At 38.4% G+C, this 15,360-nt stretch overlaps 1 protein-coding gene across 1 annotated transcript; it reads right to left on the bottom strand.

Annotated features, from left to right (window-relative positions):
- Nucleotides 1-1,381: 1,381 nt before the first annotated feature.
- Nucleotides 1,382-14,550, bottom strand: LOC108673328 (glycoprotein-N-acetylgalactosamine 3-beta-galactosyltransferase 1). Its single transcript, XM_018161133.2, has 7 exons — nucleotides 14,423-14,550; nucleotides 9,120-9,339; nucleotides 8,522-8,937; nucleotides 7,241-7,398; nucleotides 5,949-6,111; nucleotides 4,269-4,411; nucleotides 1,382-2,144 (listed from the first exon to the last, which is right to left on the bottom strand). Exons 2-7 carry the CDS (start codon nucleotides 9,224-9,226, stop codon nucleotides 1,725-1,727), a joined length of 1,407 nt encoding a protein of 468 aa, XP_018016622.1. The 5' UTR covers nucleotides 9,227-9,339; nucleotides 14,423-14,550; the 3' UTR covers nucleotides 1,382-1,724.
- Nucleotides 14,551-15,360: the final 810 nt, after the last annotated feature.

Here is a 15,360-nt window from a genome sequence, read left to right as displayed (position 1 = left end):
ATTCAAAATCATCTTACGTTTTGATCCTTGGAGCCGATAAATTCAGACCATAACATTAGCTATGTAGTGCAACACGTTGACATCGAGCGTTATCGTACGTACGGGTACGCACACAGTGGAAGCAGGTTTGCCAGCGCGGGCAACCTGCTCCAACCTGCCACAAGAATGAACATAGGATAATAATGTAAGTGTTCACAGTGAAAACCTGTACAAATAGGCTTCTGTATTCTATGGTTTCAGGCGCCAGCCTGAGCAGGTAACCAGCACGCTGGCAACCTGCTTTCACTGTGTGCGTAGTGCGTACCCTAATAGCTGTTGTTCGGTATAACAATAATAAAGCTCTAAAACACAATATTAACATAAATTTTATGGAGCTAAAATATAGATTTGTCTTGAACGTGAGTCAAGTTGAGTTGATATTGTGGCAACAGCATAGAAATTTTTTTACTAAACATATACTAATAATGGAAGCAGGTTTCACATTTACGCCTAAGAATATTTACTTCAACGACAAAAAAATTTAATACATATGAGACTCCATCTAGAGTAAGCTAAGAGTATTTTGACACTCGGAACGATCCATATGATCAGTTACTATGTAGGCAGGCCTTTTAAAGCTAAAGTAAATTTAAAACTATTTGCTACTCAAGGCAGCAATTATGCACCGGGGCCTTGTAAAGCTCAGTTAAAATAGAACCTATTTCCTGCTCAAGGCAGCAATTATGCACCGGGGCCTTGTAAAGCTCAAGTAAAATAGAACCTATTTCCTGTTCAAGGCAGCAATTATGCACCAGGGCATTGTAAAGCTCAATTAAAATCTAAACTATTTCCCGCTCAGGGCAGACTTAGACAAAAGGAACTAGGTAAAAATTACGTAGGTTGATTACTGGCATTTGCTGCTAAAGGATTCGAAATCTAATTTACAACACACTAATTCAAAGGTTACGTAATTAATCATACGATTAATTCGACTACAAAAAAAAAAAAACAAAGGAAAAGCTATAACAAGAATTGGAAACAATCTTAACGGAGGGGAACTGTGACGGGAGCAGGTAGAAGATGCAGAGAAAAATTTAAATAGCACCTGGAGATCTTAATAAACGTAATTAAATCTGCAATAATTTATTTCATTATTAACAACCGTTAAAATGATAGATTCCAATAAAATTTCAAGTTACACTCGACTGAAATACATCGCTCTCGCTGAGGAAGTAAACGAGTCTTTCTGACGCAATCTAGATTATTTAGGCTAAGAATCTATACACTATATTTAATATTACAATAGGTAATATTAAATATTCAACTGGTAAGAAACTATGCATTATTGAACAGAATTGACTGAAATTCATTAAATTATCACAAATACTTTGAAGAGTCAGCACTCATAACAATATCTGGCATAATGTAAATAAATCGACACACACTATTAGTTATTCTGTCTCTAAGAAACTATGTATTATTGAAGAGAATTGACTGAAATTAACTAATATCCCCAAAAATATTCAGATCAATCATCATACATAATAATATCTGGCAAAATATTAGTGGTAATATCGGGTTGAGATCAACACCTTAAATGACACCATCGTTCACCGCACCATGAGATTCTTATCAATGGACTCACGCTTAAAATTATAGTAGAAGAAATGATAACCATGACTGAAATAAGACTAAGTTAAATTAAAAATGACATAATAAGTAATAAATCAGTCAGGGATGACGAGTTAAGCAAGACCGACCGCACCATTCGGCCTAGAGTTGCTAACGTTCTTGGGTCCAATATGAAGGATGTTTGGTTTTCTAAGAACAGCTTTTGGCTCGAACGCTTCACTGGGATTCTTGTACGAGAAACTCATTCTGCTCTGCACCACACCATAATAAGACTTTCCTTTATTTGTGATGGATTTGTATCCATCTACGAATGAATCATTAGCAAGTTTTGTCAAGTGTGAGACTAAATGTTTAGATGGAGCGCTGCTGGAAATTGTATAGTCGCTGCGTTTTGGTCGTCGTGTTAAAGCAGACGACTCGTCGTGGTCGTGTAGACGAGGGTTGACGATGTAGAGCAGATAGTAGAGGAGGTACATCGTCTCTGCATCGACGTAGTGGAAGCTTATCACGTCACTGCTCATTTCAGCATAGCCCTGGAGGCAGAAATTCAAAATTATAGTTGCGATAACTTTTGCACAGGATACGCATTCAGCTGTGGTCACGCTCATTGAAAACATGACAAAAATTATGACATATAACAATGGGACAAGATTACTGTGCAACTTTACACTCGCATATCAATTCATATTTTGACTTGAGATTTGTACCAGATTTATAACATAACATAACATAACATAGTGATGTCGGCTCTGAAGTGTAGGCCTGATGTGGCCTGTCGCCGATTCTTTTCCATTTCGTGCCTTGTTCATAGATCTAAACTCGTGTCATTTGACCGGATCTTTTCATGACTGGCGATAGTTTGAAGAAGCTAGCGAGAAGAAATTTTGTCGCGTGGAGAAGTTGCAGCGCAATTTTTTTAGCTTATAGCCGTGGCCCCTGGTGTTGGTTCTTGTTTCAAATTCTAGTAACCCTTCAGGGACCTTGTATAGACCATGAGTATACTTGTATACTTCAATGAGGTCCCCACGCAGACGTCGATAACTGAGGCTTTATGTCAATTAGAACATAGCCATTTATATAACAATCAACAAATATGGTCAAATTAGCATTAATTATGATGCACCAATCAGATATGCATACAGATGAATAGTGACAGCCCATCATTCTTAGTGGCGTCTTTAGAGTCATTGATGCAGCACGCTGATGTCTTGTCTTTAACTAGTATCTATCATACAAACGTTTAATGTTTGTTAATTATTCCATCTCATCATTTTTGAAATCATTTTCTACACTCCCATGTCATAAAATTCAACATATCATATCACGAATTTAGTCAAATATCTCCACATTCTAAAGAGGAATTTATAGTTGCAATTTACGCTTTAATGTGTATGTTCATGTTAATTAATGAAGCTCTTAGTGCCCTAATTGCTCAATGTTCATTGACATGCATTGCATGCCTACTTGAAACCTTGAAGGAATACTAAAATTTTACAGGCAGCTTCATGTTGATCATCGGTACCAGTAACTAACATGATTAACAGTCACAAACTTGGCTGGGTTAACCGATTCATACGCATCTATGGGTTGGATTCAAATATTGCCTTTGTTAGCCTTTCAAGAATTAATTTCGTAATTTCATCGCAAACGTTATTCATACGGTATCTGAATAATTCATAATGACTAGAGAGTTTGTTAAGATTTATGAATATACCAATTCATCGAATTCAAGCATCTAATACAAGGTAGAAATACTTTCATCGTATCAGCATCCTATTGAATTTACTGTTACTGAATACCTCGCTACAAAAATTGCCGTTTGGAATCATATATTTTAACGTCAACCTTTTCCAACTAGTATTTTAGTTCTATAAATACAAGAGCAAATAAGTAGATACAGGTGACCAGCAGTTGTGTGATTTCTTCTTACATTTAAATTTATATGGTTCTGTACCTAAAATGTACTGTACTGTAGCAAATTTGATCTATTTAGCGAATTTTCTCATTTATGGAAAAAATGCACTATTATGCTCGCCATGTCCGTCCGTCCGTCCGTCTGTCTGTCTGTCTGTCTGTCCGTCCGTGACTTCACGTTTCGTCGACGAAAAAATGCGCTCTCTGTCACTCACTGCAGTGAGTACTGAGTTACATTTTTTAAACTGGACCCTCTCTTCCTACACTATGAAATAATCAGCAAACAAGTTTTTGAAAATATTATATTTTTCCAGTACATTTTTTACATATATTACTGTGAAATCTAGTGAGAACAAAACGGCTGCTCCGTTGACAATTTTTGAATATATATTACAGTGAAATCTTACGAGAACAAAACGGCTGACCCATTGACAATTTTTGAAGGCAATTTCCCATAATTTTTTCATAGATATTACTGCGAAATCTTGCGAGAACAAAACGGCTGATCCGTTGACAATTTTTAAGGCCTATAACTTTTTCATTTGACAATTGAATCTTTGACAATATCCCATAACTTTTTCACATATATTACTGCATGTGAAATCTTGCGAGAACAAAACGGCTGCCCAGTTGACAATTTTCAATGCAATTTCCTATAACTTTTTCACATATATCACTACGAATTCTTGCGAGAACAAAACGGCTGATCCGTTGACTTGACAATTTTTTAATGCAAGACTCACGAATTTGTAGGGGTGATAGGCGATTTTCTTGAGCCAGAGCTGGGCCCAGTCAGTGGACCTCCTCGGGTCGATCACCGTCTGCGGAGGGTATACGTTGAAGCGCTGGTGCGCCCACGCGTCGCGGGAGTCGATCAGCTTCACGCCTGCAAAGTTCATCACAATTTTCTGAGATGATAACAAGAAGGGGAGACATCTTTCTCCTTCAAATAATATTCCAATGAAGCTAATGTTCATTAATAATAATTATTCTTATAATATTGACATTCTAATAATAAATATTCGCACGGAACTCGCTGTTCGTTAACACAAACACAAAAATACAATGTATGCGTCACGATCTATTGCAAAACGTAGCAATGAACGGTACTTCAAAGTCGATAATAAATAACACTTCAGTCCATCAGCATTCGCATAAAAAATGCTTCGGATTGAAGGCTTGCAATCAAAAGCGAGTAAGTACAAACAAGAACCCAATGCATTCGGCATTACACTTCTCTGATCTTTCGATGTTACTAGCAGCAACTCTTGCGCTTACGATATTGATCTGTTTGATCGATATCTTACGTTATTTCATGCTGATTGTGGTTATTAGTTCATATGGTTGTATCAGAAGTTATAAAAGTCGTGGTTATATCAAAAGTTATTCCTAAAACATATAGAATAAAGCTGAAGAAAATTAAATAAAGAGTTTACATTTTTAATCAGATGATCGCACTGAATCCTGAGGAACAAGAGTAATTAACAATTGCACACGCAGGTCAAAAACCTTGCGCTGGACGGTTGTTGAAACAAGATGGGAGCCATGATTTTAGCAATAAGCCTCATATTAGCTGATATACTAAACACCAAACACAACGGCATGGACAGTAACAAAAATACGGTCAAACAAACATAACCGGCTAACATAAACGGCCTGCTAACATTAGGTTCTGGAATATATCTTGATGAACCAAAAGACGAAATCATTAAATTTTTTTCAAGCAGAGAAGAATTTTTTGACAAAAAACCGTGACTTAAATCGAATCGCCAATCAATCAAGCTTGGCGTTGAATGGTTCATCTTGAAATTATGTTTCTGTATCACGTCAATATAATTTCTGGATTGCAGAGTCGGTGCAAACTTTTTTTAAGAGGTTAACGTTAACTTTCGGTGATGAATATAAGAACTGATAATGAACTGTACAAAAGCGTTATTTTAACGGTATTAGAATGTTTAATTTACGACAGATAATACCAGGTCTAGTTCGGATGGAAGAGCCACAGTGTTTGGCATATACAATGAAGATTATATACTTGTAATGTAGTGAAAACCAAACGAAATTATTTTTCGTTATTATAAATAAGAACTTGTAATTAAATGAGGTCAAGATTTTATGCGCTGAGAATTGATGACCAGATTATGGAGAAATGCGTATCTTAGTAAAGGCGTGCAAATAAACTACCTAGGTACTACATAAGAAGAAAATTAAAAGAGGAAGAAATATCCGCGGAAATTATTAGATGCGTACCTATGTAAATTAGCTCGAAAAATATTTAAACATTAACTAGGCATTTCTATCTTCCATATTAATGAAAGACTGAAACGTGAATTGATGTGAGTAATCGTCTACTAAGTGAGTGAATTAAAATTCACTTACAAAAATGAATGGAACAAATTAATTACTATGCGCGATGGTCTCACCAAGAGCCCTGAAGCAGGCGGCCATGTTGAGGTCCTCGGCGGAGGTGACTGTCAGGCCCCCGTCAGCGGTGCACCGGCCCCCCGTCTGGACCGCGGCAGACACCGCACTGAGGGCTGCGCGACTCAAGGCGTAGCCTGCCCCTCCGTTGAGGTACGGCTCGTTCTGACGAACAAAAAACATTAAAAATCAACAGAGCGCAGGAAATTTCGTATGATTATGAAATTCTATGAATTGTACGAGATTTTATCCGAATGAAAATAATATTTTGTTGTTTCGTGTTTCAAGAAGAAGTAGAAAATGTAAAAAACTTTCAGAATAAAACGCCGAAAGATCATTTATACCAATCGTATAAGATATAAAACAATCAACTCAATCATTCAAAGAAATTCAAAATTATTTGATAACGGAGGTCCGTGAAAGATGTTTCAGACAAACACGCAATAATCTCGTCTTAATTTTAAGTGAACACAAAAACCGTTAAAAAAATATAACTCAGTACTCACTGCAGTGAGTGACAGAGAGCGCATTTTCTCGACGACGAAAACTTGAGGTCACGAACAGACGGACGGACAGACGGACAGACGGACAGACAGACAGACGGACATGGCGAGCACAATAGTGCATTTTTTCCATAAATGAGAAAATGCGCTAAAAACATCTGCACCGGTTTGGAGCTCTGTCTAGAATACTTATAATTGAGTGCTGTGATCCAAACATTTTCGCTCGTTAACATACTAAAACGTATGTAACAATCCTCAAAAATTATGATGACTTCGATAATTCATCAGCCGATCAATTTTGAAGCTTGCAAATGTCGCAGTGACAGAACTCGTAACTTTAAAATTGGCAGTAATTTCACGACGGTGATAAAAATCATTATTTGTAGAGTTCAATTCTGAACCATTGCAAAATTTATGTGCATTAATTTCAAATAAAGATTGGCATTATTACTGAACATTACAAGAAGCCAGCAAAGCTTGAACTACCCATAGGAAAGGTCAAAATAAATGGTGAATTAAGATGAATCCGATATAATTTCATATTAATGAAATCCATGTGAAGACGCCGAGGTCAATTTTGAATACCATAAGTAATCCTTGTTAAATTAAACTCTTTTGATTATGAACACAGAATAATTAATAATAAACGATCGTTGCAGAGCGAGCAAACGTTTATATGATGTATAAAAGAGGCAACCCGCATAATTTTTTGTACTAATTTAGTTGTCAATATTGGAATATCGACAGCCTCACACATGAAGATGTTGTCAACACAACAGGTCATAACTCACCGTCTCCCACTCCTTGAGGAACAAGCCGGTTGCGTAGAGCTGTTCATGGTCGTAGTCCCGCAGGAGGTGACGAAGGTTCTCGACGAGCAGGAACGAGTCGTCGTCAGTTTTAACGAGCCACTCGAAGTCATTCACGTGTTCCGCTGACCACTCAATACCTAATAATGAAGCTAAGTCAATTTCAAGCGTTCCTTTTGTTCATCTTAAATAATGAAACTTGATGAAGACTTAATTTTCATATTGCTTCAGCACAAAGCGCAAACAATAAAGTTACCAATAGCTAAACCAACAGTTCATTAACCCTCTGAACGAAGTGAGCAAAAATGTAAAAATAATCCTCTGCGTAAGTTCATTATAGTAATTTTAAAAAATACCGCATGATGGAGCGATATATTGTCTATGAATAAAAGGTGGGCTGGGTGGCTATCGAACGAGGAGCGGTCACTCAACAATTCATGCGGGACTCCATTGAAGTGCCTTGTATTAAACTCCGAACTAAAGACCTCGCCGCGAACAAGCGACATAACAGCGACCAAACTAATGACATTTCTGAGTTTGATGTCGACAAAAACACGTCGGAAAACCGCCTAGAACTGCTTACAGTCTCTATTACTGACTTTTATTACACGCAAGGAACACAGCACACCAAGGGAAAAATAATATCAGTATTTGAATTACCCTATGCTTCGACGCACATTTTTTGACACTCAAGATACTGCAAGGCAAGGTCAATGTCCTTGCAGGTTAGGTGTTATCGCTGTAAGTCGTAGAAGTAAACCTTAGACGTATAAGGGCAGAATTTTTTTAAATCGACTACAATTACATGAGCTAGTTCAATAATTCAGGACAATTTCACATATTAGGATATTGGGCGTGAGTAGCAATTTTAGCGGGATGAATGAATGAGCGGGCTGAATATATATGGTAATATAACAATAACACATTGGTATCAGCTTTAATTATGACATTTTGGTCCGTCGCTGATTCTATAATTACAAAACATCCGGCCACTTCGCTGATATGAACCAGAATTTTCAAAATTAGTTACGGGTTTCGAACCTCCAACTTGCTGCTCGAATCTACGAGGGTCTTAATCGCTAGCCCAAGCAAAAAAAAATTCCAATATAATATAAGTTGGGGGATTATCGGTAGAAAAAAATTCATCAATGTATACTTGAATCAATATATCGTTAACTACTGACGACTTGTTTCTAGAGTTAATCGTTATTGAAGTTTCATAGAAAACATGCACGTTAATCGGTATCAGAACCCGCCACTCACCCGCAACAACTTTCTCCCACAGTTTATCGTACTCGGCAGCCTGGGGCACCACGACCACCTCCCCTAAGCACGACTCGGGTTCGCTGCTGAGGAACACGACGCGATCGCAGCGTCGAGCCCAGGTCTCTTTGACGTGAACCGCGCGACTCTGATGATGCTGAGGCGACGTCACAACCATACACAAAATCCGCGACCTGCTCGCATCGGTGTTTGATCTCACGGATTTGTTCGAGGATCTTCTCTTGATCTCCGACTTTAGAGTCGTACTTGAAAATCCGTGTTCGTGGTTATCGACTAGCAGAGGATGGGAGGAATCCGGTCTTAGAGTATCTGGGAGAATGCGTGGAGCGTCATTTTCTCGGCGTTGGTGAGGAAGAGGAGGCCGCGGTAAGAACGTCTCAAGGTACAACAGCGATCTGAGCAAGAAAATATATATAATAGAATTAAAACGAGTAGGTGAGGATACCAAAATTTCTCATTAACCCGTAAAAATTAAAAAATATAATCGGTAATATAAGTTTTGAATGATTCTAATTGTTTACGTTTATGATTAATTAAAGAATTTGAAGTTACTTAAGTTATATTACGGTCAACGTGCCCATAATTGTCGACGAGCAGAGCAACTTGATGCAGCAAACAGAGGCCTATTAGCGCCACGGCCAGTGCAACAACAATGTAGTGCACCTTCAGCCGCAGCACCTTCATCCCGAGTGCGAGTCGTACGTCTGGCAAGCTCACTGCATCATGCCCAAGGGCAGGAGTGCCAAATTCTCCACGATGTCACCAGCGAACGCCGCTGCTACAAACTTCATCACATGCTGGACAGAAAACGACGGGTAATTTGTTACTTCGGTAAGCTTTTGATGTGTAAAAATGATACCAAATTAAGATAATCATGCACACATCTGTCAAATTTTTCGTACAAAATTTTGGCAACTAACCTATTTGCCAACAAACGAAGGAAAAGCTTAATTCCAAACTAAAATAAACGCAAATAAAATGCTACAATTTATTTTCTATTATTTATTTACTGCAGTATGCACACAATGTAGTGGGTGAAATTTATTCTCAACGTCACATACTTTTGCCATCTACGGTACCTCCAGAGTTTTGAGGCTATAAACTGTGAACAAGTTAAATTACGTGTTTTAAACATGCTGGGGCAGGTTATTTTATTTTCTCATTGTTAGTGCGGTCCATGTAAGTCCTGCAGACACCTTGGTAGAAACTATTTATTTGGAAATGTGTATTAATTTCACTTTGGGAAAACTCCCTATTTGGGCAGGCGATTCCACAAGTTTGGAATTTGGTGCTATGATGGTTGCGCGAGTATGGGTCGAAAAAAAACCATCCATTTTTTAACCTGATTACTGACAATAACGTAAGTTGACACGTACATAGATACGAATAACATTATAGCGTATCTACTGACAGTAAATTCAATAGAACCCAAAAGTGCGAATCCGACATTAAAATTAGAGGCAGAATCATCGGAGCTGCCTTGCAACGTATGTGTGGTTTCCGTATTCAGTATTCACAAATATATGATGCATGCAATAAACGCTAACAATACGGGCCAGTAACGTCAAAGTTTTGACTTTGCAGACTACCGATGACGGAACAAACATCATAGGCAAAGATGGTAGATCAAACATCATAGGCAAGGATGATAGATCAAATATCATAGGCAAAGATGGTAGATCAAACATCATAGGCTAAGATGGTAGATCAAATATCTATAGATCAAATATCATAGGCTAAGATGATAGATCAAATATCATAGGCAAAGATGTTAGATCAAACATCATAGGCATCACAACCTCTGCTCCGAACACAACAGAAATAGTATATATAGCGCAATAGATGGTTAGTCTCGCAGAAGAAAACCCAACGATCACTTATTGTATTTCCGTACATTCATCTCATTTACGTTGTTTTACAGAAATTTTTCTTGCTATAACTCATTAAATGAACCAAGTGCTAAGCCAAGTTGTGGATTCGCTATGAAATTTCAAAACAATTGTTTTTACAGATTACATAAAAACCTTGGAAGCATGTTTGAGAGGTAGGTTAGGGTAAATAATTAATTGTAAGAATTGTAAAATTCGATTGACATTTCATAGAGACGGCGGGGGTTGAGATGGTTAAGAATGTGGACATTAGTCCATATTCACATTAGTTTCTTTCTAGATTGTTCACATGGAACAACGGTTAACGCCGCGGTGCACATTCCAAAGCTTTCACTGATCGAGGAACGCAGCGTATAGAGAACCGTCTAGAGGACCCTAGAATCAATCAACGACCTAGAGAAGCCTAGAATCTAGGTGCTAGGAAACAAGAATCTAGAAAGAACGTAGAATCCCCGATGATCATATTGTACGGTCAAAAGTACAATACCTCCGCGCCGGGCGTCACTCAGGCAGTGAGACGACACCAGAAACAATGAAACGCACGGCGGTCGAGTAGCGAGTAGGCAAAATCATCATTCAAGTAACGTACACGGCACAAAAATTATCGTTCGGGGGGAAGGTCATGGTCAGCAGCAACGTGGCCCCCAAGCCCAGAGCAATATCCTACAACTGGAAGCCAACTAAACTATTTCGGAACCATGCGGTTATTGATATTGCGGCCCACCCGACCACGAGACATCTTTATAAGCGGTGATATGAGTTTGCAGCTAAGAAGAAGAAAGAGCTACGAGTGATGGCTACAAGTATACAGGGCTTCTGCATACTTGCAAACAAGCATACAGGTCTTTTGTATACCTGCATACAAGTAAGCATAGGCTTCTGTATACTTGCCGTGAGCTTCTTGCCACTTCGCCGTGTGACAGCCACTTGAAGGCATACGGTCGGCACGACAGTTAATTAAGGGAGTTCGTGAAAACTACGGAGTTCTGTCGAGCTGGTACGACAATGGTATATACCACAGTAATAAATCGCATCATGAATTGTCTTCTTCCAGTGAAGTGAGAAAGTTATAATGGCAACTAGAGCCATTCAATTGTGAAGCGATATATTTGGTTTAGAATCATAATGGAAGTTGAAGAGGATAAATGTCTATTTTTAAATCAATGGCGAGTCAAAATTTTAATAATTACTTACTTAGTTCGTTTTTTTTTGACGTGGCTTGGGGTTTCCTAAATTTTTTCGAACATGATTTGAGTTCGTTTAAAGCTTGCATTTTATTTACCGTATTGATTTCACAGCAAACATTATTTGGAAACGAACTTCAATTCGACCTTGTGGGCCTAGTATTCGATACCTAATTAAATGATTGATTGGTGAAATGCGTCGGAAGAGCATGGGAATGCCGAACACGACAGTGTCGGCCTTTCACGAAATGACATCGACCTTCACCGTCAGATTTGATAGCCGTATTATGCCGGCAGACATAACAAATACGCTGTATTTCAAACAAAAGAAATGATGGTGAACTTTTCTTTAAACGATATTTAGAGGGTGCTCCACAATCCAAACATAAATGTAACATGTAACATTAAAGCTACATATCGGTTTCTATAGCATCCAAACCATTCATGTGACTAATTTACTTTATTCAGATGAATTAATAGAGGCTATGTTGTAAGATCAAGGGAAGTAGAATACCCAAAACACAATTTCTAACTATGATTGAGATTTACTTAAAAAATTGTGTACTATAAAAAATGTTCGTCGTAAAAAGCCGTTGCTGCTGACATAAGATTTGCACACGCTAAATAACACAGATCTTTTCGTATGAATCACAGGTAGTATAGGCTGTGAAGTCGGATCGATGAACTAATGTAATATATAATCAAAGTGAAAATATAATTAATTCGACTTTGGTCAATTGATGAAACTTTAAGTTCGGAAACATCGCAGGGAATGAATTCAAACTTATTTTATGCTAATAAATTCGTAATAGATTATTTAACTCCGAATTACAGTGAGTATAGAACTAAGATAAGAGTAACTTTTACAACCGCTCAAACTTTTCAAACGCCTCAAAAGAAAAGAAACCCTTGAATAACATCGCTATCTTAAAAGTTACAACAACCGTTTGAACTATAACTGCTTAAGCCGTAATAATCACAGTGGCGCATAAGCTAGTACAACTGTGAAAAAGCATAAGTTAAATAAGAAAATGCTGCCCAGAAAAAATAAGTGTCACTAATTCAAACTTCGCGCCTTTAAAGTAAGCCATTTACCAATGAGGCGGCATGGACTTGGAAACAACTACAGCGGCGGCATGGACATGGAAACAACTACAGCGGCGGCAATGCGGCATGGACATGGAAACAACTACAGCGGCGGCATGGACATGGAAACAACTACAGCGGCGGCATGGACATGGAAACAACTACAGCGGCGGCATGGAAACAACTACAGCGGCGGCATGGAAACAACTACAGCGGCGGCATGGAAACAACTACAGCGGCGACATGGAAACAACTACAGCGGCCGCCACCGCGCCGCTCATGGCTGGCGTTCGCTCATCGATCGCACGTAGGACGTCGCCCTGTGCAGGCTCCGCATCCTATAGCCTATGCCGCATATATTTATTTTATTCCTGCAATTAAGAGTATTCCTGAAAACCTTTAATGTAATTGTAACATCTACCATAATCGTTAACTCCTGTTACGTTCAAGAGATTTGCCAATTTCCTTGAGTTAAGTCCTTGAGTTAAGTCCTTGAGTTAAGAATTAATCCTGTAATTTGTGTCTGAGGAAGAAGCGGCAAAATCGGCACCCAATCGCAGCGCTCAACCTTGCCATAATAGAAGCGACCAACTTTACAGTATCTCAGTGGTATTTTTTAGCGAAAGTGGTGGATTGGTTGACTTTATTGTGGTATTTTTGCTTGGTAAGTAATGCTTGGAGGCGGTGTCGTGGTATTTTTCCACATAATTTCAAACTTCAGGTATGGTTATTTCTTTATTGTGGCATTATTCGGCGATTTACCATTAGTGTAGTGTCATTGGGCGGCGACTTCAATGTTCTCTCCATTCATTGACGGGAATTCGGCCCACGCCAGTCTGGGGAACGTACGATTCATTGTTGCGTCAGCACAATACACAATAGCTTTCACACAATACACAATGCTGCCCACCAGGAGCAACACGGGCGTACTCCACACCGATAAAATGTTGATAAATAATTGAATAAATAAAATGGGAATAAATTAAATGGTGCCGAGTTCGTCTTTATTCGATGCTGGCGCCGAACGGGAAAAACGTATTGCAAATTTCAGAATTATTAGATACCGTCGAGCATCAAGGGAACTCCGAGTAACTACATGTAGGCAGATAATCTCTTTATGTAAACTATGTATTAATAATGAATTAATACTAGAAAATTTGATACGAAAAAAATACAGGGAAGTAATCTTGACTAAAATTGTGATTTTAAACAAACACCAATAATATTTTACTCTCATTTCATGAGAGTAAATGTAATGGAATTGAATCGTTGTGGTATATAAAATAAAAATATATACTGCTAGACAACCAGGTATCTAGTGGAGTTATACGTGCGTACGATGGATTAGTATGTATGAATGCCTTGAATGAGTGAGCATGAATAATGTGTGAGGAATTAACATGACAATTCGACGGTGTCAATTGTCCTACAGTCCTGATGTTACACAATCCCCCCCTTGTAAAAATTTCCTTCACAATCTTTATCAATAAAACTCAGAAGATTAAGCTTATATCTTAGAGAAAAAAAAAGAACAAAACAACGTCACCCAGTGAAGCAACTGCTTAGTTGAAACAAATGACATCATCGGAAGGAAACTGGTGCCATGAGTGCAATACTGAAAACAAATCTGAGCCACAACGGCAAGTCGGCAACTGAGATGATTTTTCCCTTGGCAAGGCAACACATATTACAGTTTAAATTAAGAAAAAACACGAACTTACTACTTCGGCATCAAGCTGAAATTAAAACGTGCCTCTATAGTGAATTTCGTCAAACTTAATGCTCATTGAGTGGTGCACGATCAGAATGTGCTTTCTACTCCCAATGCTACATCATCACTCGCCGGCAGCCAGCTCCTCACTGAGAGTCTGAGAGCCTTCAGCCTTGTGCTTCATGGTCATGCAGCAGCCTCGTTTCCTTGCTGGCCCCAAGACGTGAGACTCGAATCACTGGAGAACAGGAGACTTCAAACGTCCTTTGCAAGCAGAATAGGCTTATCTATTACGAAATTTAAAGTTAACTTGTACAAGTGATAAGTTGGTTAGTAATACAGTTGACTATTATATTCCAAAGAGTCGTCTGTTGCCTAAAAGTGAGCTGGATGACTAAATTTGGTGAGGCCTATATTTCCTTACAGCGTCTGTCCTGAAAAACATAGTAATTTATAACCATGATTCATAATTGAACCATTATCAGTCCACTGCCATGTTTTTGTTCAGTAGTTGTGTAAATTGTGCCCTGATTAAAACTTTTTGCTAGAAAATATAACTTAAACCCATTGTTAAAAAGCACACTCCCATGTTATACTCGCTATCTGACGTCACCGGATAGCGCGGAGTCCCTGTCCAGTGTCCAAGGACACACTCCTGTACGTCACTGAGGCTCACTACTGTACCAAAATTCCAGGGAAAGATTGTTTTGTTCGCGGATATTAACGATTAATGTTGCCATTAAGGGTCACAAAATTTATGATTTTTTTCAAGATCGCAGAGCTGATATAATTCCAACAACCCCTTTAGTAACCAAGCCAACTAAGATAACAGTTATGACTAGCATACAGAGTGAGCACGAGTTGGAGGATGTTTGAATCATCGATTATCTCTTAACATGATAAGACTTGTCCATCAATTGCCATTCTCCGACTAAATTTTTACGATAT

The sequence above is a fragment of the Hyalella azteca genome, unplaced genomic scaffold, assembly GCF_000764305.2.
Source record: "Hyalella azteca isolate HAZT.00-mixed unplaced genomic scaffold, Hazt_2.0.2 contig15116, whole genome shotgun sequence".
Taxonomy (NCBI): domain Eukaryota; kingdom Metazoa; phylum Arthropoda; class Malacostraca; order Amphipoda; family Hyalellidae; genus Hyalella; species Hyalella azteca.
The sequence above is the reverse complement of the archived record's forward strand: the minus strand, read 5'-3'. Positions and strand labels throughout refer to the sequence as shown.

Excerpts from the sequence above, each read along its gene's own strand:
- LOC108673328 (XM_018161133.2), bottom strand. The coding sequence starts at position 9,226 with ATGAAGGTGCTGCGGCTGAAGGTGCACTACATTGTTGTTGCACTGGCC. Across the intron at positions 7,399-8,521 it reads GTGGGAGAAAGTTGTTGCGG|GTATTGAGTGGTCAGCGGAA; the intron begins GTGAGTGGCGGG and ends CTTCATTATTAG. Across the intron at positions 6,112-7,240 it reads TCCTCAAGGAGTGGGAGACG|AACGAGCCGTACCTCAACGG; the intron begins GTGAGTTATGAC and ends TTTGTTCGTCAG.